This window comes from Mauremys reevesii, linkage group 10, assembly GCF_016161935.1.
Source record: "Mauremys reevesii isolate NIE-2019 linkage group 10, ASM1616193v1, whole genome shotgun sequence".
NCBI classification, from domain to species: domain Eukaryota; kingdom Metazoa; phylum Chordata; order Testudines; family Geoemydidae; genus Mauremys; species Mauremys reevesii.
Genome location: NC_052632.1, coordinates 46,763,882 through 46,787,600, shown reverse-complemented (window position 1 = coordinate 46,787,600; position 23,719 = coordinate 46,763,882). Strand labels below are relative to the sequence as shown.

The 23,719-nt window shown below is 48.6% G+C and overlaps 1 protein-coding gene and 1 long non-coding RNA gene across 3 annotated transcripts in view; one reads left to right on the top strand and one right to left on the bottom strand.

The window, feature by feature from the left end:
• Nucleotides 1-16,987, bottom strand: part of METRN (meteorin, glial cell differentiation regulator) — a 28,255-nt gene extending 11,268 nt beyond the window's left edge. Inside the window, exons 1-3 of the mRNA XM_039491839.1 lie at nt 16,984-16,987; nt 11,251-11,641; nt 3,844-4,271 (exon numbers count right to left, since the gene is read on the bottom strand). Coding sequence (XP_039347773.1) covers nt 3,844-4,271; nt 11,251-11,641; nt 16,984-16,987 — 823 coding nt within the window. The remainder of the gene's footprint in view (nt 1-3,843; nt 4,272-11,250; nt 11,642-16,983) is intronic.
• Nucleotides 16,988-20,218: 3,231 nt separating this feature from the next.
• Nucleotides 20,219-23,440, top strand: LOC120373100. 2 transcript variants are annotated; one of them, XR_005585377.1, is made up of 3 exons: nt 20,219-20,332; nt 21,950-22,045; nt 22,516-23,440. It is a non-coding gene; the product is annotated as an uncharacterized LOC120373100 (long non-coding RNA). The 2 variants fall into 2 exon arrangements; XR_005585376.1 differs by lacking the exon at nt 20,219-20,332 and adding an exon at nt 21,297-21,425.
• The last annotated feature ends 279 nt before the right edge of the window (nt 23,441-23,719 follow it).

The following is a 23,719-nucleotide window of genomic DNA, read 5'->3' as shown; positions in this document are numbered from 1 at the left end:
TGAAACTATTGTAGAGAACAAAATTGTCAGACACATAGATTAACATAATTTGTTGGGAAATAGTAAACATGTTTTTTGTAAAGGGAAATCATGCCTCACTAATCTACTAGAATTCTTTGAGGGGGGTCAACAAGCATGCGGACAAAGGAGATCCAGTAGATATAGTGTAATTAGATTTTCAGAAAGCCTTTGACAAGGTCCCTCACCAAAGGCTCTTAAGCAAAATAAGCAGTCACAGGCTAAGAGGGAAGGTTCTCTCATGGATTGGTAACTGGTTAAAAGATAGTAAACAAAGGATAGGAATAAATGGTCAGGTTTCAGAATGGAGAGAGGTAAATAGTGGTGTCCCCCAGGGGTCTGTGCTGGGACCAGTCCTATTCAACATATTCATAAATGATCTGGAAAAAGGGGTAAACAGTGAGGTGGCAAAGTTTGCAGATGATACAAAACTACTTAAGATAGTTAAGTCCCAAGCAGACTGCGAAGAGCTACAAAAAGATCGCACAAAACTGGGTGACTGGGCAACAAAATGGCAGATGAAATTCAATGTTGATAAATGCAAAGTAATGAACATCGGAAAACATACATAGAAAATGATGGGGTCTAAATTAGCTTTTACCATTCAAGAAAGAGAGTTGTGGATAGTTCTCTGAAAACATCCACTCAATGTGCAGCAGCAGGCAAAAAAGTTAACAGAATGTTGGGAATTGTTAAGAATGGGATAGATAATAAGACAGAAAATATCATATTGCCTCTATATAAATCCATGATACGCCCACATCTTGAATACTGCATGCAGATATCGTCGCCCCAGCTCAAAAAAGATATATTGGAATAGGAAAAGGTTCAGAAAAGGGCAACAAAAATGATTAGGGGTATGGAATTGCTGCCATATGAGGAGAGATTAATAAGACTGGGACTTTTCAGCTTGGAAGAGAGATGATTAAGGGACGATATGATAGAGGTCTATAAAATCATGACTGGTGTGGAGAAAGTAAGGAAGGAAGTGTTATTTACTTCTTTTCATAACACAAGAACTAGGGGGTCACCAAATGAAATTAATAGGCCTCAGATTTAAAACAAAAGGAAGTATTTTTTCACACAATGCACAGTAAACCAGTGGAACTCCTTGCCAGAGGATATTGTGAAGGCTAAGACTATAACAGGGTTAAAAAAAACCAAGATAAATTCATGGAGGATAGGTCCATCAATGGCTATTAGCCAGGATGGGCCAGGGATGGTGTCCCTAGCCTCTGTTTGCCAGAAGCTGGGAATGGGCGACAGGGGACGGATCATTTGGTGATTACCTGTTCTGTCCATTCCCTTTGGGACACCTGGCATTGTCAGAAGACAGGATACTGGGCTAAATGGACCTTTGGTCTGACCCAATATGGCTGTTCTTATGTTCACCCTCATTCTGCAAGGTGCTGTATGTACACATATCAAGAGACAGCCTTGGCCTAAAGCAGTTACAGGCTAAATATACAGGATCGATAAGGAGAGGGAGAAAGCAAGCATGACCACCCTTGTTTTACAGTTGGGGAACAAAGTGCTTAAATGACTTGCCTAAGGTCAGCCAAGGAGTCTGTGAGGAGCCAGGAATTGAACTGACTCTCAGGGTGCTGTGTTCCTCCCAGTACAGTTTTGCCTTCCCCCAACCTGTCAGTCTAAAGTGCTTTACAAACTGCAATTCATGTAGCCTTGCCCCTCCCCTGCATGGTAGTTCATTGTTGGCATCCCCAGTGCAAAGATCAGGAAACCAAGCAGTTCAGTGACTTGCCCTAGGAACAGAATATAGAGTCCCTGACTCAGAGCACACTCACGGGACCACCATGTGCCTTTTGAGGAGAAGGCTTTTCTACTGGAGAAACTACCCATACAAAGTGGGAGGTAAGAGCCAAATGTGCACCATAGCAGCACATAATCATCTGTTAACCTCGAAACCAGTCCCTTTGAAACAGAACTAGTGACAGCCATGATGGGAAAGGGGCAGCTCCATCCATTCTTGGGACATTCTGAACAGGACCATGAATGCTATTTCTCACCAAGGGGAAATATTTCCTCTACCCCACCCCAGTGTTCTTTAATAATCGGAAATACACAGTGACTTACAGTTGGCAGTGGAGGAAGGCAATGACATGCTCCCTTTCTGTGATATAGGCTAGAGATGGAGCCAGGGTTTGGCTTGAGCCCAAGTTTCCCTTGGTCTGGATGACCCCTACCACATGCACATCCCTCCCTAGTTCAAACACTGCTGAGCTTTGGTCTGAGAACCAAGAGCAGAAGGAGAATTTTCCCAGTGTTCAAGATGCCTGGGATTCAACAGTCAGTTTCTGTCCTCTTATACAGACAGACTCAGGGTGTATCTAGTCTTGAGGTTCCCAGACAAGCCCTTATGGCAGGTGTTAGTGTTATGGTACATGGGGTACCTGACTAGGACAGACTAGCTATCCAGGCAGGGAAGGGTATGCTTGGCCTGTTGCTAGCTCTGTGGCAACATACTGCTAATTCATCCAGCCCACAGCTTCCAGATCTTTGTGCTCTTTCCCTCACCAGGGGCCACCTCTGCTGCCATCGGAGGCTGTTCCTATGGCTGGGAAGGTGAAGAGGGGGGAAAGAACCATTGCTGCAGGGCCAGGCTACTTCTTTCCAAATCCCCTCTCCTGAAAAACCAGTCACACTAATCCCATGTTTAGGGTTCCCAGAGTACTGCGAGAGAGCAGCCCTTGCTGTTCCCATGGGGGGAAATACCTGGGTTGCCATGGTGACCAGGAGAGCCCCTTATCTCTGGGGTGGCTGAATGGCAAGGATGTCTCTTGCGGGCCCCACAGTGGACTTTCGTTAACTCAGCCATGAGGCAAGATAGCGCCAATTAAACATGCCGATAGGAGCTGCTTCACGATCCTCCTCTGGCTCCTGGCTTTGCTCTCTGAACATACTCAGGCAGAGAGGCCAGCTTGGGTTACCGTCCCTTCCCTGTCCCTAACAGGAGGCTCACATGATGCGGGTCCTTCAGCAGCCAGTGGCTGGAACCTCCTGCAGCCTGTGCCTCTTTGCAGCCTGGAGCTGCAAGAAACCCAAGAAGATTCCCACTGACCAAAGAGATCCTACTATGTAACAGCTGCGTGGCTCAGGGCCCTGCTATCGCTGCCAATAATGGGCCCAATCCTGGCACCTGACTCACGCAAAACTTCCCATTGTCTTAATCAATCAAGGGGAATTTTGCCTGAGTGCAAACTAAGTAAGGCCTTGAGGACTGGCCTGTTATTAACTAATTATCCTGTAAGGTATGTCAGCAGTGGTACAGAGAGGGAAGCTGAAGTACAAAGAGGTGAAGCAATTTGCCCAAGGTTACACAGTGAGTCAGTGTCAAAATAAGGAATTGCACCCAGGAGTCCTGGGTCCTTGTGCCCTGCTCCAGCCAGCCTCCCTCTCTAAAAGGATGCACACAAGCCTAGATTTTTAGCTGGCCCTGGTAGAACAATGCAGTGAGGAATCTCATCCTGCTGGAGCAGCAGCTTGTGTCAGGAGGGCACTGCTGTGGTGGATCTCACAGAACAGGACAGGAGGGCAATACGGGTTAGCAGCGAAATTGGTTAATAGTCGTGGTGTAACCCACACACCTCCTGGGTGGGGTATTCTGTTCCCTCTAAAGGTTGCTTAGAGAGAGAGATTAATGAGTCTTCTTTACAGACTTAGCTAACAGCTGTATGGCTTTTAGCTCGTGCAGTAGTGGCTCATGCATTTAGCTCCAGAGGTCCCAGGTCCAATCCCACCCACAGATGACCAGGGTCTGTCAATGTTACATTTGCACCCTGTGGAGCCATGCCACTGGCTATTTACCTTCCATGCTGAGATTACTGGAGGTCAGTGAGAGGCGTGAGTTCCAGTCTCCCCGCAGCTCATAGCGGAAGGCAGCGATCCGACGGCTGATGTCCTGGTGCAGGGTAGACTGAAGGAACAGTGCTACTTTCTCCTGGGGCTGCCAGCTGAAGCAGTGCACCCTGGGGCGGAGGGATGCATCTGCCTCAGACAGCAACAGCTCCAGGATCCCATTCCTCTCCAGATAGATCTGAGCTCCTCGGAAGGTGCTGGAGGGCTTGATACAGGTGGTGACCTGTCTGGGGCTCTTCCCTTTGACTGCAGTGCTCGTGGGGAGGCGGGGGCAGAGGCTGAGGCGTAAAGCCCCAGCTGGGTACAGCCACTCCAGTGAGCCCTCAGCACAGTGTAGTGAGATCTGCTCCACGCTGCCTGATTCCTGGGACAGGCCACTGCAAGGGGAGAACAAACTAATGTTACCATAGTGCTAGCCCAGTGGTTCTCAACTTATTACACATTGTGAGCCGCATATGTGGCCCACAATGTGTTAGCTGGGCCGCAGGGGCCGGGTGGCAGGGCAGCGGCAGCCGGACCCCGACCTGGACCCCTGCCGCGTGGGGCCAGCTGCCCGCCCCAGACCCTTGCCGTGCGGCTGTCCCAGATTCCTGCCACATGGCTGCCCTGAACCTTGGAGCTTGTGGGGCTGGGCCGGCAGCCCTGGACCCCACAGAGCAAGCCGGACCTCCGCCCTGGACCCCTGCCGCACAGCTTCCCTGGACCAGGGCCGGCTGTCTGCCCTGGACCCCAGAGCTCACGAAGCCGGCTGCCTACCCCGACCCCGGACCCCTGCTGCGTGGGGTGGGCTGGCTGCCGCGACTCCCACCACACAAGGTGGGCCGGCTGCCCCGACCCTGGATCCCCGCCCCATAACTGCCCTGGACCCTAGAGTTTGTGGGGCCAGGCAGCTGCCCCAGGCTCCTGACCCCGTGGGGCCGGCTGGCAGCCCAAACTCCTGACTCCCGCCATGCGGGGCAGAATGGCAGCTCATACCCTGACCCTGCTGTGCTAGGTGGTGGGGCAGCCCAGATCCCTCCGCGCCAGGAACCTGGCAGTCTCTGGATGCGGGTGGCCTTTAGCACACAGCTGAGCTGGGCCACAGCTGTATGCTAACTGGGCTGCATGTGGCCCCAGGCCCCGGGTCGAGAACCACTATACTAGCCCTTTGGCACAAGGCTCTCTATCCCAGCATGCTCCAGTGCCACTTCATTTCCCAATGGCCCCGCCATGCAGTAGATTAAACTAGCATCCAATGGCCACAGCTACCGGCTCTGACCCCACGTGCCCAAGAGCCTTGGGAGTAGGACTGGGCCCTGATCCTCCAAAGTATTTAAGTTAGGTGCTTACATCCCATTGATTTGAGTGGGAGTTAAGTGCTTAACTCCCTTGCAGGATCTGGGTCTTAGTGACTGGGGCACTCCATGACGGACCTAGAATGTGGGAGCATGGCTTGTAACAAAGAGTCAGGCTGAACACTCTCCTGACTGCTCCTCTTGTCTTCCTCCTCCAGTTCTGGGCTGGCTTCATGCCTACTTGCTCCTTCCTCATGGAGCAGCCTGCTCAATTACTGTGCAACCAGCTTGGAAATCATAGAATCATAGAATATCAGGGTTGGAAGGGACCTCAGGAGGTCATCTAGTCCAACCCCCTGCTCAAAGCAGGACCAAACCCAACTAAATCATCCCAGCCAGGGCTTTGTCAAGCCTGATCTTAAAAACCTCTAAGGAAGGAGATTCCACCACCTCCCTAGGTAACCCATTCCAGTTCTTCACCACCCTACTAGTGAAAAAGTTTTTCCTAATGTCCAACCTAAAGCTCCCCCTCTGCAACTTGAGACCATTACTCCTTGTTCTTTCATTTTCTACCACTGAGAACAGTCTAGATCCATCCTCTTTGGAACCCCCTTTCAGGTAGTTGAAAGCAGCTATCAAATCCCCCCTCATTCTTCTCTTCTGCAGGCTAAACAATCTCAGTTCCCTCAGCCTCTCCTCATAAGTCATGTGCTCCAGACCCTAATCATTTTTGTTGCCCTCCGCTGGACTCTCTCCAATTTATCCACATCCTTCTTGTAGTGTGGGGCCCAAAACTGGACACAGTACTCCAGATGAGGCTTCATCAATGTCGAATAGAGGGGAATGATCACGTCCCTCGATCTGCTGGCAGTACCCCTACTTATACAGCCCCAAATGCCGTTAGCCTTCTTGGCAACAAGGGCACACTGTTGACTCATATCCCGCTTCTCGTCCACTGTAACCCCTAGGTCCTTTTCTGCAGAACTGCTTCCTAGCCATTCGGTCCCTAGTCTGTAACAGTGAATGGGATTCTTCCGTCCTAAGTGCAGGACTCTGCACTTGTCCTTATTGAACCTCATCAGGTTTCTTTTGGCCCAATCCTCTAATTTGTCTAGGTTCCTCTGTATCCTATCCCTACCCTCCAGCGTATCTACCACTCCTCCCAGTTTAGTGTCATCTGCAAACTTGCTGAGAGTGCAGTCCACGCCGTCCTCCAGATCATTAATGTTCCAGGTGGAGATGGACCTGAATCAGACCTTGGATTCCTAAATCCATCCCCCCTTCCAAACTTCATAGCTATTCCCCATTTTTCTCTGGGGCTCCAGACACCCTGATGCTTTGGTGAAGTTCAGACACAAATGCAGAGTTGAGGGCCCCTTTCTCTACCTCGCTGCAGAAACAGCATGACAATCATAGAATCCTAGGCTAGAAGGGACTGCAAGAGTCAGCTAGTCTAACCCCCTGCCAAGATGCAGCATTATGAGGTTCAAAGGCTCCAGGAAATGAAGCTGCTCCTATCCCAATGGGTTTGGAATGCCTATTATATCAGCATCTCCCAACCAAAGCCACCACTAAGCTTGAATACATGGCATACCAGGCTCCAGGCCTGGACGTCTCATGCTCTTCTTTATCCAAATTATGCCTGATCCTCCCAAGAGATGGACATGCAGCTCCTCTTTTCCTAGGACCTCTCCTCTTTTTGGCTGCCTGGCCTCCCTCCCATGGCCAGAATTTTCAAGCCTGGCCTCTGATTGTGAGGGAAGGCCCTCAGGTTTTTTTATTTGGTGGGGCTAATATCTTGCACCTCATTGTCTGAGCTACTGGGCCCCAACAGCTTGTAGAGATTTCACTTGTGGATGCTCAGCACCTCCTGGTTCTAGGTACCTCTAGAAGGTACCTACAAATCACTGGCCTCTGTGACATTGTTGGCCTAAGGTTTTGTCATAATCATTGAGTTTGGGGCCGGAAGTGGCCACCAGATCATCTAGTCTGATCCCCTGCATATCCCAGGCCTCACACACCACTCAGGAGCTTTTTTTGTCTCCTGGCTTTTGCTTTCCTAACTGAAATGACAGGAGCTCAGTACAGGGAGTCTGCATGGGGCCCTGGTCAGCAAGTCTTTCCTTCCAGAATAAATGTCAATGTATAGTATTCCCCTTACTCAAAGGTGAACCCGAGGGGTTTGGCTGAGAAGCGACGGAGAAGGCTGGAGCTGCGCACAGCTGGGCGAACTCCTAAGAGGTGTCCATCAGAGGGAGCTCTCAGGGGAGGAGGACAGGTTGTGGGGGCTCTGGGGGTAGCTTGCCCCTGCGTGCTCCTGTTGTCTTTTACAAATCAAGGCTCAGCTTTCTCCTGAATCCGAGATGGGATTTACTCTGCTTTCCTTCTGCTCTCACCTGTTGTGCAAGAAGAGATTTGAGGCCATTCAGAGTAAACTTAGTTGAGCAGCAGGCCTGTAGATGCTTGCTCTGGGGAAAGTAATCCTGCTGCTCTACTATGCTGCTGCCTTGTATACATCTCTAGGCATGCAGAGTGTGCACAGTATAAACAACAGAGAGTGCAGGGAAGAGTCCCCCTTGCTGGAGGATGGCCTATGGCCTCCACTTTTCTCCATGCTAATGTTTAGAATTTATAGTGTCTCCTGGAGCCTTAACCTTAACCTCCCTGCAGGCCTGGAACAACTGTTTGGTACAGGAACTCGGTGTCTTTCAGTGACATTCCCCTGCAGGGAAAGCAGAATTTTAAGGCTCCAGGATTGTATTTTGTATCTCTCCTTTGATGTTTAATAGCCCTTTTTAGCTAAGGATCTTCAAGTGCATTAAGCAATCAAGCAATTAATCATCGGTCCCCTTTCCCCCACAATGAGGTGGATCAGATGGGTAAAGTGAGGCACAGAGAGACTGGTGCAAGGTCACACCATGAGCCTGTAGCACAACCTAGGCAGCTCAGCTCCTAATCACTTTTCTGACCCACAAGACCATCTTTTATCCGTAATGCAAATGAAGATACATTAGCATCCCATATGTGTGAACAGAATGGAGGCTCTGAGAGGCAGCATGCACTAATGGATAGGGCACCCAGCTGGGACCGTTATAGCAAACACATAGCAAGATACAGTCTCTGCCCCAAAGTGCTTGTAGTAGAGAAGACAGGCAAAGGATTTGAGGGGAAACCAAGGCACAGAGCAGGGGTGTGACTTGCTAAGAAGCAGAGACAGGAACAGAACCTGTCATAGTTTAGTGCCCTATCCATTCTACCTCGTTTGTTTGTTTTTTAAACAAAAAAGAATTATAATATAAAACTACTGTGTTGTTCTATAGTTCTTTCCACCCAAAGAACTCAAAGCAGACAGGGATATATAAGGAGCACTTCACACCTGTATTGAAATACCTTTGATATAAAACACAGCAGTTGCTAAGCTGTAGTGTGACTATGTGATGTTAATTGAAGTGCAGAAAACTGTAGCTGTATCTGATTTAAACTATAGGTAAGATTTTGGAAGGCAAACACTAATTACCCGCTTTGGAATTTGGTCCCTACACACTTAATATTGACAAAGAATGTCAGGGGATCATTAATGAGAACAAATGGCTAGGATCTTGATTTGCCATCTTATCTCAAAGGTGCTAACAGGCTTAAGAAAGAAGAATAATCTTTAGGATTTTTAAATGGGGTCTCCTGTCCAAGTACTGACCCAGCCCAACTCTGAGTAGTTTGAGAAAGTGCATACATTAAGCTAGAAGGGCTTTCAGTCTACCAGCCAACAAGTCTTCCCCAGTGTTCTATTCTAATACAAGTTGAGTCTTTGACCAGGGAAAGGAGGGAGAGAGATATCTGCCCAGGTTAGTCCCCCAAAATTGTGACTCTGCAGCCAGGCCCCATAACAAAACATTGAAATCCACACAGTTACAGCCTGGCAGGAAAAACTAGTTCAGTCATTCACTAGATCTTCACATATGATCCAAAAGAGGGACCAAGTCATTTATTTGGAAACCTTTTGGGGGGATACTGATTGTGTTAAATCTCTGCTGTAAAAGCAACAGCCAAACTTTTCCAAAGTAGTTCCAAAGCTTTTGGAACAGTAAGAGTGTAGCAATATGAATACTTCTCCATTCTCTGCACTATTGCACTGGTAAGCAAGCAAAAGTCTCAGCAGGAGGTGGAAGGGCATAGGTCTTTAATCCAAACTGAACCAGTGACAGTCACTTGACAGTCTTTTTGCTCCTTTGTAGTTAACTCATCTGTAGAACTGCACATAGGCAAAAACACTGAGAAACAGATGCTGCCACTTGGGGATGTTTTTTAAAGTGCCCATGGTACTGCCATCTGTAGGTCTAGCTCTCTTTTCTGCAAAGGCATTTTCACAACAGTTGAGTTGTCTCTCATCATATAGAACCATAGGTTTCAAAGGAACCGCAAGGGTCAGATAGTCTAACCCCCTACCAAGATGCAGGATTTGTTGCATCTAAACCATCCAAGACAGATGGCAATCCAGCCTCCTTCCATGTTGGTACTGCAGCATGGCTTGGAGGCCTCAGTTGGGCCCCACTGTCCTAAGCACTTAGGGTGACACATGTCCTGGTTATATAGGGACAGTCCCAATTTTTGGGTCGTTTTCTTATATAGGCTCCTATTACCCCTCACCCCCTGTCCCGATTTTTCACATTTGCTGTCTGGTCACCCTATAGGCACTGTACCCACACAATGAAAAGGTGTTCCAAGCCCCAGGGCTCTTACAGTAACTGCTTGACAAACCTTGCTTTGCTCTCAGATCTGAACAATGTTTGTGGTTTTAAATGGCTCCTTGGCCTGGGAGTTCTGCAACCTCCCAACAAAATCCTGTCAAAGAGCAATTTGGCTCATGTATTAAAGCAGGCTGCTCAGAGGCTTTTTATTGAGGCTTTCACTCGAGTTATTTTCCTATGAAAGCAGGCAGTATGGTGTATTTGGAAAGGATCAGCTACTGGTACATCCGATTTTATTGGTTCACTACTGATATTATTATGAAGTGCAAAACAGGTTGGAGAGAACAGGGAATCAAGAAACTGCAAGTGGCAGAGGTCTGTAACTCTCACTTGTCCCTGTAACACTGCAGGGAGTATTCTAGAGGGCAGCTTTGATCTTCCAAGGGGACATGCCATAAAGATGAGAAAAAGTAAACAAACTTCTGCACTTCCACTTCTTTTCTCCTTTCTCCCCTACCTCCACCTTGCAAAGAAACAATAAGAAGCCTGCAGCCCTAGGATGCAATAAAACAATCAGCACACCAAGTAAAACCCACCACTACGGAGCACAGAGAAGCTGGGGTAGCCAGCGGGAGAGTTTGTGTGGTGCAGAGACCATAACCTCTGCCGGAGGACACAAGATGCTGCCGCTCACAGAGACACGGTTTGGGAGGATGGATGTTGTTCTCCCAGATTGGATTTAAGCTAAAACCTTGTAAGCTTTCACCTAGCTAGCTTTGAGGGAGATACTTTCCCCCTCTGATAGCAATCAGGGGATGGGGGACAGAACTCAAACCATCACCTCCTTAGGGGAAAGCAATCTATTTTCCCCAGAGGCTCTGTGAAAGTTAAACTCAATTGACTAAAAACGGCAGCCATAAGAATTGGAATTTTTCTTTTCTCAAACATAAAGTGGAAATTCAATATTTCCCCGAGCACAGGTTAGTAAGAAGAATGCAAACTTCTGGTTAAAAGCTCCTCTCCTTTACACCATTGACTTCAGTGGGTTTACTCCTGATTGACACCAGGATGAGTACGAACAAAATCAGGCCCCCTCTCTTGATATTTATAGCAGCTCAGCCAGAACATGCGCTACCCCATCCACCAGCTCCTTTCTTAGAGCGACACCGTAAACTCTCCTGCCCCAGCCTTTTATTCATTAATATCCATCCAGCCATCCAAACTCCCACTGCAGACAATGGGGCTGGAGGATCTGAGGCTGCATTATTAACTGAAAGTTATCTGAGTTTCTGGACAAAGCAGATACTTTTCCACAATAGGGCACATTTAGCACAGTGCGATCTCTGGTGATCCTTGCCAATGGTTACATATTTTTAATTGAGGACCGAAGTCCGTACCTCCCCCTCCAGCTGCACTGGTCTTCTGAGTAACTGCAAAGGACCGTATCCAGGACACCAAGACAAAAAGCCCACAGCACCAAAGGCATCTTCTCGGAGATCTCGTCTCTCAAGAAAGCAGAAGGAAGAGGAATCAAATGCCAGCGACTAGTGTAAATCCTTCTCCAACAGACACCATGCTGGAATGTGCGTGGGGAATTAACGCCTGCATGTCTCCGCCATCCATCTCCCCAGGCCTCCGCCGCAAAAGTTGTCAGGATGCATAGCAGGATTTCCCTCTTTCCTCCTGCTAGTGCGGAGTGATGCTGTAATTCAGATCCAGGGGAAAAGCAGTGGAAAGGAAAGTGACCAAGAGGCTTATAGTGAAATTGTCTAAGGTGTCCGCAGATTGCTGGTCAAATTCAACGACGGCGGACTAAGGAGTGAATGCGCGGGGAGGGAGGGAGATGATTTGTGATTCTCCAATCGGAACAGGGCTCGGAAACTTTTAGCCAATCGGAGCCGAGAGAAGGATGAGACGTGGGCTCCCTTTCCCTATTAACAGCTAGAATTTGAGAACAATATAATGAAATAGAAAAAAAAGAATGAAAACGCTGATTTGAAGTGATTGTTATCCAGATGCGAGGAGTTCAGCACACAGACAGCTGCTGGTGTGCACAGTGATTTGAGGGAAGGAGGATGTTTAATTTTTGAGAACGGTTTTGGGAAATATATATACTACTGATTGATTAAATGGTAAAATATACATGAAAACAACTTGTAAACAAACCCCTTTCTATTACACATACGCACAATATGAATAATACACTGAATCAATGAGCCTTTTGCACGTAGGATCTGACCTCCCTAGGACTAATATTTATCTTGGAAAATGTGATTGTCAAATCGGTGGTTTTGAGGTGAGCTAAACAGGAAATGCCAGCTTGGGTAGATCTAATCAGGATGCAGGTTGTTTGAATTATAAATGGTATTTACAATATAAGTTAAGTAATATCAAATTATGCCAAAAGGGCCAAATTTGATGTCCCTGCTCAGTTTTTACTCCATTCTTATTCAGAGCATAAAGCCAATGGAGCTGTGTACAATCTTAAGAAAGCTTCTTATAATTTGATCATCTAACTTTATAACAGGATTTTCGCCTGACTTAGAACTTCAGAGTTTGGCCCACTGTGTATCTGAGCCAACCCTTTTTTTGTCTGTAGTGTATCAGAGGGGTAGCCGTGTTAGTCTGGTTCTGTAGAAGCAGCAACACCGGCTTGCATCCGAAGAAGTGGGTATTCACCCACGAAAGCTCATGCTGCAAAACGTCTGTTAGTCTATAAGGTGCCACAGGATTCTTTGCTGCTTTGTCTGTAGCAACGCAATAGAATTGCATTACAGGTTTGTTAAGAGCTCTGAAAACATACAAGGAATACGTTCCTCATTACCCAGTTGTTGCTGTTATTAGTTCACCGGCATAACATAAAACTCCTTTCTTTCTTTCTTTCTTTCTTTCTTTCTTTCTTTCTTTCTTTCTTTCTTTCTTTCAAAAGCTGTTCCCAATGATTTTATTTTTTTCAGACGCTATTGTCCCAGGTCCACAAGCCCTGCAATTAATTAAGTTTCCATTGGAGTGATAGCCCGCCAAAATGTTTGAAATAAACATGGAACAATTTCAATGCAATGATACAGGCAAGAGAACAAAGTCTCTAGGGAGAGGGTGGAGCAAAATGGAAATGAGGGATTGTAAATTTAGATGAAAGAAAGAAAGGGAAGGGGGTTGGGGTAGGGAAAAGGAGGCTGCAATCTGGATTCAGAGCCTTCAGGCCATGAAATGATACTGAAAGAAGTCAATCTGTTGGAATCCATAGAAAATGAGTCCAATCTGAAAGCGGTGGCATGGTCCATTATTATGCTCTTGTCTGATAATAAATCAGCAGCAGAAGAAGTTTAAGGTGGAACAAGTCCTGGGGGAAAGCTGAGTAGAAAGGAGCCAGAGGAGAGAGGCACACAGAAGGATACTGTTGTTAAATTAGTGTTAAATTAAATTAAATACTGAGGTATGCCAGAGACACCGCCCCAGTCACAGTGACTGTCAGCCCAGAAGCTGGCATGTTTGTTGGGTAAGATCTTTTTGGTGGATGGATCTGATCAAGATTTCCTTCAGTGTGTAAAACCCATTTCACATTCATTTGTCTGGGTTTGTATATGGCCCACATACCCATAGAACCTGAGCACCTCACAATCATTAAAGAATTTTATCCTCGCAACAGCCCTGTGAGAGTGGGATGTGTTATCTAGCCACTGTTTGATCAATGGGGAAATGGGGCACAGGGTGGATTAAATTATTTGCTTAAAGTCACAAAGGAAGTGTACAGCTGAGCCAGAAGCTGAACCTAAGTCTCCTAGTCCCAGGATCCTATCCACTAGACTAGACCACCCTTCCCCTCCTTCTGTTAATAGGGCTTGACAGTTTAGGTAACCTGCACCCAGCTAAGAACAGCCAGAGCTGCAAAGCTTGGATTCAGAGCCAAACATTTCCCAAGTTTTAGGGGGAGGGATTTGGGTTCAGATTTGTCTCTGTTTAAGAGAGGAATTATTTAGCAGCCTCAGACAAGGATGCCACTGACATAGCCCTTGTCAGTGCCCCTTGGGATAATTGGCTTGTTGGCCAAACCTTAGTGAGTACTACTGGTTTAGCTCATGTGCCTGATGAAAACATTGTCTATATCAATACTGTTGTTTGTCTTCAAGCAGGTATATTTTGCAACAGGCTGTGACAACCTACCACTTTAAGGTTATCACAGCAGCTGCTCCTTCCTTCACTGTGATGGCAAGGAGAGAATTCAGACCTCCTGCTCCAAAACCACAAGCCCTCTACCACTTGCGCTGAAGGTGAGTTTCTCTTAGCAGTATAGGGCCTATGATATATCATTGAGAAGTTCTGATTCCATCCACTAGATGGCAGCAGCACATATACATAGTGGCTAGTTAATCACAGTGTTTTCATTTCACAATTGCATACTACAGCCAATGTAAAATACTAAATAATTTAAAAGCTACGAAAAGATCACATTTAACATGCATATACTTACATCCTCAAACATTACTTTTTACAAATGAGACCTCATATAACAGACGTGTGCATTAGCCTCTTTTTACTGATGGGGAAGCTGAAACTAAGAGAGCTTAAGAGTATGTCTACACTGCAATTAGACACCTGCAGCTAGCCCGTGACAACTGACTCATGCTCATGGAACTTGGCCTAAGGGGCTTTTAATTGTAGTGTGTAGACATTTGGGCTCAGGTTGGTGCCTGGGTTCTAGGACCCTGCGAGGTGGGAAGGTCCCAGAGCTCAGGCTTCAGCCCAAGTCTGAACATCTACATTGCAATTAAACAGCCCTGGAGCCTGAGCCCCGTGAGCCCGAGTCAGCTGGCATGGGCCAGCTGCGGGTATCTCATTGTAGCATAGCCATACCCGAAGTGACTTGCTGAAGGTGACAGTACAAGGGCAGTGGCAGAGTGGGGTTAAATGCCAGAATCTTATGAATGAGTGTCCTGTGTTCAACTTCAATCAACTTGACAATGCTGCCCCACGAAAGAGCCCCATGGCTCAGGTTTATGCCCCTCCACCCCTCTCCAAGTTCCTAAGCATGTCTCTATTAAACCTGAGGTGGGAGAGGGCTGTGACAGGACTAATGCTGTCTTCTGGGCCAAGTCGCTTCTCCAAGCAAATGAACATGGCTGAGGTACAGCCCTTTTTTAATGCAAATGCTGATAGGTCCTGTAGCTATTGTGGCTCTGAAATGATCTACACGGTAGGCATGAGGCAGTGATGCCCAGAGAAAAGTCCCTCTCACTGACCTCTGGGAAATCCTTTGGGCCACACCATGACAGAGAAGAGTTTCTACATCAAACTGATTTTTTTCAATGGGGCCGCCTGTCTCTGTGCTATTCCGTGTCACAGGAGGAGCTGGTGAGGCCTTGCTTAGTGCTGACCAGAGTATTTGTAACAAAAATCCCCCCACTCTCCCCGAGGCAGATTATAGTTTTGTGGGGCCCTGGGCCAGAGCAACTGGGGGCCCCTACCCACCCCTTCCGCCTGCAGTCCCCCTCCTTCCCCCCTGTGCTCCTGCTGGGGAAATGGGGTCAGGACACAGGGACTTACCCCACTCTGCCTGCCTGGTGCTCTTGCCGGGAGAGGGGTCGGGGTGAGGGGGATTCCCCCGTTCCTTGGCAGGAGCACTGGCCAGGCAGAGTGGGACAAGCCCCTGTACCCTGACTCTGCTCCCCAGCAGGAGCCTTCCTCTGACAATGGATCTCCCAACCCTGATGTCGAGCCTAAGGATCACCCTCTCTTGCAGTGAGAAGGGAAACCAGGTGCCATGTTCATTAGGTTCTGAGCTTCCTCATGTTGTCCACTGTGAAGAGATCACCCACTCTGAGTGGAAGAAGGGGGTCTAGTCATTGTGTTTGCTCAGTTCTGAGATGCTTCCCTGATTCTCTGATTGGATCTCTCTTCCTGGCCTCCCAGGGCATGAATGGTTCATGCCAACTGCTCAAATTCCACCACTGAGAAATCTGAGACCTCTTGAGATCCCTGATCTCTTAGGGAGGCACATACAGCTGGAAGTATATAGAGAGCTTATCAGAGAAGAACCACAAGCAAGAAGGGCCAACTTATTGTTTACTGACCATGAATAGGTGCAGCTAACTCAGCAAAGTGAGCATCTGTCTGCAGGCTGGGAAAGAGCTAGTGAGTTATTTCCTCTGGAATGACCAGCCTCATGTCACCCGTACGGAGTGAAAAATAGCTGTATAACACGTTATTCATTGGGCTGGGAGCAGATGTGTTTCCATAGGTGAGGGTGGGTCTGGGCGCAGGGGTGCCAATTTTTCTGGGGCCCCCCAATTGGCCAGGTGGAACCCACCAGGTTTGCTCCATTTAGTCTGAAGGAAGAGGAGCTCCATGGGTGATGAGGGGCTGGACAAGCTGGCTGCTGCTCCGGTTTTAAGTTCATCCTGCAGATGTTTTATTTCAGACTGTAGTACATTGTCCCCTTGGAGAACATTTGCCCAGGCTCCACAAGTAAGAACTAGCCCCGCTGCTATGTGTTGATGCCCACTGGGGTCCATAAACCTACATTGTCAGAGTGTAATCCCCCTCCTGCACCCCCCTAGTTCGTTGCTGAGTCGCCTATTGTGTCCAGTATTCCCAGACAGCAGCCTGTAACCAGGGCTCTTTCATTAGCTATTTAACCTCCGGCTTAGAGCTGATACAGCTGTGCTCTTCAGCGGCTAGGCAGTGCTCCTGCCTCCTGGCATTTCCCTTGTCATAAGCAGGCAGCTACTTTTATTTGAAAGCAGCCATGCAACAGGAGCTGCAGTCACCACCACAAGTCCCTGTCACAACGTCATGCCCACCCAGGCACCCACAACAACGTGAACAAAAACGGTCTCTGGTTTTCCCCTGATCTCATGCAATCCTAGCTTCTGTTTGAATGTTCTCACGGGCCTGAGCATGTGGACATGGCCCTTCCCTCAGCCACCTGCCCTACCCATAAACACAAGCATGGAGGCTGGTGATTTGTGATTTGCAGGGCTAAGCCCCCTCCCCCCTTCATTCTGAACTGGATGTCCTGGATCCTTGCTTAACAGCCTCTCTGAACCTGAGCTTCCCCACTCTGTTCAGCCCATCCCTGATGAAGTGATAGGCCTAGCTGAATTGTGTACAAGGATAGATTTATGTCTCACGCATAGTCCAGAAAGGCAGGAGAATCTGGGTTCTGGCCCCTGCTTGGCCACTGTTCTTGTTATTGACATAGGGTTGTCAACTTTCTGATTGCAGAAAACCGAACACCCCTGCCCTGCACTCTCCCGAGGCCTCACCCCTGCCATATCCCTTCTCTGCAGTCCTGCCCCCGCTCGCTCCATCCCTGCTTCATCCGTTGCTCGCTTTCCCCCACCCTTGCTCATTTTCACTGGGATGGACAGGGGGTTGGGTTGTAGGAGGGAGTGAGGGCTCTGGGGTGGGGCCGGAAATTAGGGGTTCAAAGAGTGGGAGGGGGCTCCGGGCTGGGGCAGCCAGATAAGGTATGGGGGGGGGCTCTGGGCTGGGGGTGTGGGCTCTGGGGTGGGGCCAGAAATGAGGGGTTCAGAGTGCTGGGGGAAGCTCCAGGCTGGGGCAGGGTGTTAGGTGTGTGGGGGGGTGAGAGCTCTAGCTGGGGGTGTAGGCTCTGGTGTCAGGCTGGGGCTGAGGGGTTCAAAGTGTGGGAGAGGGTGCAGGCTCTGGGAGGGAGTTCAGGTGTGGGGGCTCAGGGTGGGACAAGAGGTTGGGGGCGGGAGGGGGCATGGGGTGCAGTCTCTGGGAGGGATTTTGGGTGTGGGAGGGAGCTCAGAGCTGGGGCAAGGGGCTGGGTGTGGAGGGGTGAGGGGTGTGGGATCTGGGAGAGAGTTAGGGTGCAGGAGGGGGTTCCAACCTGGAGCAGGGGGTTGGGGTGCAGGAGGGGATTTGGGGTGCAGGTGCCGGGTGTTGCTTCCTTCAGGCAGCTCCTGGAAGTGGCTGGCATTTCCCTACAGGTCCTAGGTGGAGGGGAGGTCAGACAGCTCTACATGCTGCCCTCATCCACGGGCACCGCCCCCACAGCTTTCATTGGCCACAGTTCCCAGCCAATGGGAGCTGTGGAGCCAGCACTCAGGGCAGAGGGCAGCGCCCCCATGGCTGGGCCTCTGCGTAGGAGCCAGAGAATATGCTGGCCACTTCAAGGAACCACATGGAGCCTGGGCATCCAGGAAGCCTGCCTCAGCCCTGCTGCGCTGTCAACCGGACTTTTAATGGCCTGGTAGGCGGTGCTGAGCGAAGCCGGTAGTGTCTCTTTTTGACTGGGTGTTCCCATCAAAAACTGGATGCCTAGCAGCCCTATATTGACATTAAAGTAACGTCTGAGCAGGGGCCAGTATGCTACGCATTGTACATGCACATAGTAAGAGACAAGCCTTGCTCTAAAGCGTTTCTGATCTAAAGAGGCAGGGCAGACAATGTGTGGGAGAAAGGAATGAGTACTATTCTACAGTCTACAAGTGGAGAATTGAGATGCAGAGAGATTAAGGCCCAGACCCTCAAAATTACTTAGGAGCTGAACTCTCATTGATTTAAATGAGAGGTAAGTGCCTAAATACCTCTGAGGAGCTGGGCTGAAGTCACTGTCCCACGGTCCTACAGGGATCGTGTGGTAGAGTGCAGTCCATGTGGGACCCTAACCAATGGTAGATTAATGCATGAGCCCATGGGGCCCATGCCCAGGAGCTGTGGCCAATTTGGGGGCCCCAGAACTAGTGTAGAAGGGGGGGCACTGGTGCCAGAACTGTGGCCCCGCCCCCTGCTCCTCATCTTTTCCCCAGGGCTCTGCCCCTTCCTCCTCCTCTCCCCCTGTTTCCCCTCTGAGGCCTGCCCCCTGGCCAGGCTGGAAGCCAGAGCCAGGCTGTGGTAAGAGCCAGGCAGGGAGCCCGTGCTGCTGTGGGGAGCAGGGCCAGCTCCAGACTCCAGCGCGCCAAGCATGCGCTTGGGGCGGCATGCCACCGGGAGGGCGGCAGGCGGCTCCGGTGGGTCTCCCGCAGGCATGCCTGTGGAGGGTCTGCTGGTCCGCGGCTCCGGTGGACCTCCCGCAGGTGTGCCTGCGGAGGGTCCACTGGTCCCGCGGCTCCGGTAGACCTCCCGCAGGCATGCCCGCGGCTGCTCCACCGGAGCCGCGGGACAAGCGGCCCCTCCGCAGGCACGTCTGCAGGAGGTCCACTGGAGCCGCGGGACCGGCGACCGCCAGAGCGCAGGGCGGCGAAATTACTAGAGCCGCCCCTGGTGTGGAGCTCCAGCTTCCAGCCTGGCCAGGGTGTGGGGTTCTTGGGGGGAGAAGAGGAGCATGGGGTGGGGCACCATGGCGAATGTGCCGCTAGCAGGGTCTGCACTTCATGGCAGGGAAGCTGATCACCTTATCAGCTCCACTGCCACAAAAGGCAGCCCTTGCTGGCACCGCCACTTCTCACCAGCCTGAGGTCAATACTCCCATGTTAAAAAGTGGGCAGGGTTGGCCCCCCCTGACCTCCCCCAGTTCCAGCACCTCTGAGCCCCCAAGGTGTGGGAGGCTCAACTGCTCTTTGTGACCAGGGCCCCAGTATACCTTAATCCGCCTCTGGCCCTAACCACGAGACCATCTATTGGTCAATATTGGGTGTGCCCTTTGGCACCTGGGTAACCTTTAGGTTGAAATGTTCCCAATCAGTATTGAGTTGTTAAAGACAAGGATGCATAAAACCCCAGGTTCAAGCCTCTATGTCAGTTACACAAAATGTGTTTAATAGATTAGTGATTAGGTAAGCAGATGGGCATGCAATTACCACTGACACTCAGTGATGAGTGCTCAGTCCACTGACAACAGAGTGAAGTACAGCCTTATCACCCTGGAATCTAATGTGTCCCTTTGGGTATTAATTGGAGCGCTCCTCAAGTTAGCAAACCTACTCTTTTTCTGACCTATTATAATGCTAATTAATATTAAACTACACTTTACCATAATTATATTTCTGCCCCTTTTTAATAGCTCTTTACATTACATGTATTTCAATTAACATCTGCACCAGCGCCCTTCCCACACTATAAATATAGATAGCATGTTAATAAAACATTCACAAGTCTTAATAATCCTGCTCAAACCTTAACATAACAGTAACATAACCCTGGGTCAGAGCCTTGCTAATTCTTACTTTGCCATAACACTGTATCTCCAATTTAACTCTAACTTTTTCACACTATCAACTTTAATTTCCTATACTCCTCTACATCTAGGCTAATTATTTCTTAACCTGTGCCATCTTATAGGTTACATATGATGTAACCACTTTGTGACAGTTTCTCCTGATTGGCCACCTGGGTTGAGAATGCCTAGTGTTAGTATAGTGCTTTGAGATCTGAACATGGAGGGTGTTAGGGGTGGAAGTTTGCATGAAATGCTTTCTGAGAAATGGGTTTCGCCTTCCTCTGACAATGGATCTCCCAACCCTGATGCGGAGCCTAAGGATTGCTCTCTCTTGCAGTGAGAAGGGAAACCAGGTGCCATGTTCATTAGGTTCTGAGCTTTCTCATGTTGTCCACTGTGAAGAGATCACCCACTCTGAGTGGAAGAAGGGGGTCTAGTCATTGTGTTTGCTCAGTTCTGAGATGCCTCCCTGATTCTCTGATTGGATCTCTCTTCCTGGCTTCCCAGGGCATGAATGGTTCACGCCAACTGCTCAAATTCCACCACTGAGAAATTTGAGACCTCTTGAGATCCCTGATCTCTTAGGGAGGCACATACAGCTGGAAGTATATAGAGAGCTTATCAGAGAAGAACCACAAGCAAGAAGGGCCAAGTTATTGTTTACTGACCATGAACAGGTGCAGCCAACTCAGCAAAGTGAGCATATGTCTGCAGGCTGGGAAAGAGCTAGTGAGTTATTTCCTCTGGAATGACCAGCCTCATGTCACCCGTACAGAGTGAAAAGTAGCTGTATAACACGTTATTCACTGGGCTGGGAGCAGATGTGTTTCCATAGGTGAGGGTGGGCATGCCTCTCATACAGGGGAAGAAGTGTGTGCATTGTTCCAGCATTCCATTCCCAGAGTCCCACAGATGTGGTGGATTTCATCCAGACAAGATATGGAGGAGGCGCAGGATTGAGGTGTAATTGTTACATGCATTTACCCATTGGAGGATGTGAATGAGAAGCTGCAGAAAGCTTTTGGCCAGGCTGCAGGAAGCCTCAGTTCCATGCTTGGATTTGTCACTGGCCTTGGGCAAGTCACTTAATCTCTCAGTGCTGCAATTTCCTCATCTCTGAAATGAGGGTAATGCTACCAATCTCCTTTGTAAAGTGCCCCTTGAAATCTGTGGCGGGAGAGTGCTAGGTTAGAGCTAGGTATTACTGCAGCTGCTACTTCCTGGACCTGCAGGTGTCAGGCATGGTAGAATTTACCTTCTTCTTTATCAAAGGCCATCACCTGAGTTGTAAAGATGAGACACTTACATCCTGAGTAGCTCCTACATCCTCTGGCTCTCATTCAGGAAAATTCCTACTGAAAATCAACGAGAGATTAATACTGTCTAGGCTGTAAACAAGCAGCTGCTGAAGACACTGGCCACATGGCAGCATGCTGACAGTTGCAGGTGAGCTAGCCAAGCAGAGTCCTGTGGCTACTCCCTGCCAGCGGGCTAGCATTTTGAATTGTCTGATGTTGGCAGCCCCTGCACTAAGGAGGAGTGGAGTGTTTGTGTGAGCTGGGACTGCAGCTAATCCTAAGGAGCATATTCCAGTTACATTATATTCACTCGTTATCAATTTTTTATAAAATCATATAGACTGCAACGTCACACAAAGGTTAGGAGGAGACTTCCTAAGGAGAGATTATCTCATAATTCCCTCTGGCAGTTTCTTGCCCTTCTACTAGGACTCACTATTGTCAGAGATGGGGTACTAGACAATAAGGTCCTCTGGTCTGATTTGCTCTTGTCAAGCCATCGGTTCCTATAAGTCTTGTCTAGGAGATTGCATTTGTCTTAGTGAGCCAATCTGCATTCGGTCTCTGTTTCCTCAGCCACCTCACTTGATTTTAGAAATCTAACTTGTTTAAAAAAACTACAGAACTGTTCTTACTTTATCTGGGGGAAAAGACATTGTCTGATTCTTTCAGGGAGAACTTTATTCCTGTCTTCTGGTCAAATGAAGAGCAACAGCCTGCCTGATGGTCATAGGCTAAGAGCAAAATGGCTGGCCTCACCTAAGCAAGGTACCACAGGGAGACCTGGGGTGAATATGGGCACATAGGAGAAAAGGATCTAGAGTTAAGCAGTAATGATAGAGAGTCACAAGAGAGTCACTCACAGAAACTAATGGCAGGTGCATTTAAAAAAGATACCCTTCATACCCTGGATGGTGTGTGCAACTTACTGCTGCAGGAGGTCATTGAGTCAAATGCTGTGGCAGGGAGTTAAAAAGACTCCTCAAAGTTATTTAGGCTCCTAACTTCCATTGATTTCAATGAAAGTTAGGAGCCTAAATACGTTTGAGGATCTGGGTCTAGGTTCGGGGCACTCAAAGCTCATGTTTCAGGGCATAAATAAAGGGGGTCATGAAGGACATGGTCCTCCACATGCATAGGTGCATTGAGGCAAATGCATCACTGGTGTAATACTGGAGAAGTCTATAGAGTTACATTAGGGATTAATTTGGTTAATTGGTTGTTGTTTTTTTCTCCAGATTTCCTCAGAAAGACCAGGTATTGGCCACTGCCAGAGGCATGAAACCAGACTAGATGGACCAGAGATACACCCGCCAACATCAGAAAGCTACAAATGGGAACATCTGGGGAGAAAAAAACAGGGACAAGACCTTTCTTTTTCTTGAAATGCATTGGACCGGGAAAGCTTTTTGGAGGGACTAAGTAGAACAATGATGTATATATCTAACTAAAAATACCCTCCCTCCTATATATAGTGATTGGCATGACTGAGCACTTTGTAAATGGATCAGTAGAGGCACTGCTCTGATCTGGAGCAGTAAATCCTATGTGATGATGTGGGGATCTATCTACGTATGAGTGAGATTATTAACACTCTGTATGGCTCTGTGCCAGGTTGCAAACTCCATTTTGAATGGTTTGTCCTTCCATCTCCATGTTGGACTGAAATTCCAAGGTATGGGGGCCTGGGTCTAATACTGGAGGGTTGTTAAATCTTGATCATCTTCTATTCAAACAGAATCACCCTTGCACATAGAGCTGTTGCTGCCCAGAAGAACCAGTCTGGGCTGGTAACCAAGTAACGGATCACCTGGTGAGGGATTTTGATCACCTGATGAGACTGAACAAAGAGTCACTTGACAAAGGGGGTGGATGGTTATAGACTAGCAGGTCTCTCCGCAGCCATTTTAAGGAGCACAAGTGATCACAAGCAGAAGCAGTGAAAGCCTGAGCAGGAGAGTGGAAGGGCATTGACGATAGAGGTCAGAGCAAGAGAAAAGATTCAGAAAAGAAGCTGTGTACTGCAAGGGGGTCCTGGACTGCTTGAAGGACTCTGCCACAGCCCAGAGCACTCTCCTGGGTGGTGAGGAAACTGAGGCAGGGAAAGGTATATAGATGTTTTTATTATTTTGTATAGATCTATGTATTTCTTTTGCTACTTAAGTAAAGAGTAATGTTGTTTAGAATCCTATGCAATATCTGGGTGTCTGCTTCGCTTCCATGTGCCTCTGAAGAGAGCAACTGTAAAACTCCAGTGCCCACAAGGTCAAACTCTGAAGAAATTTGTGTTTTTAAGCTAATGGGTCAGCACTGGTCTCAGGCCTTGGCTACACTTGAGAGTTACAGCGCTGTTAGTGGCTTTATAGTGCTGTAACTCACTCCCCGTCCACACTGGCAAGGCACATACAGCACTGTATCTCCCTGGCTACAGCGCTGCTTGTA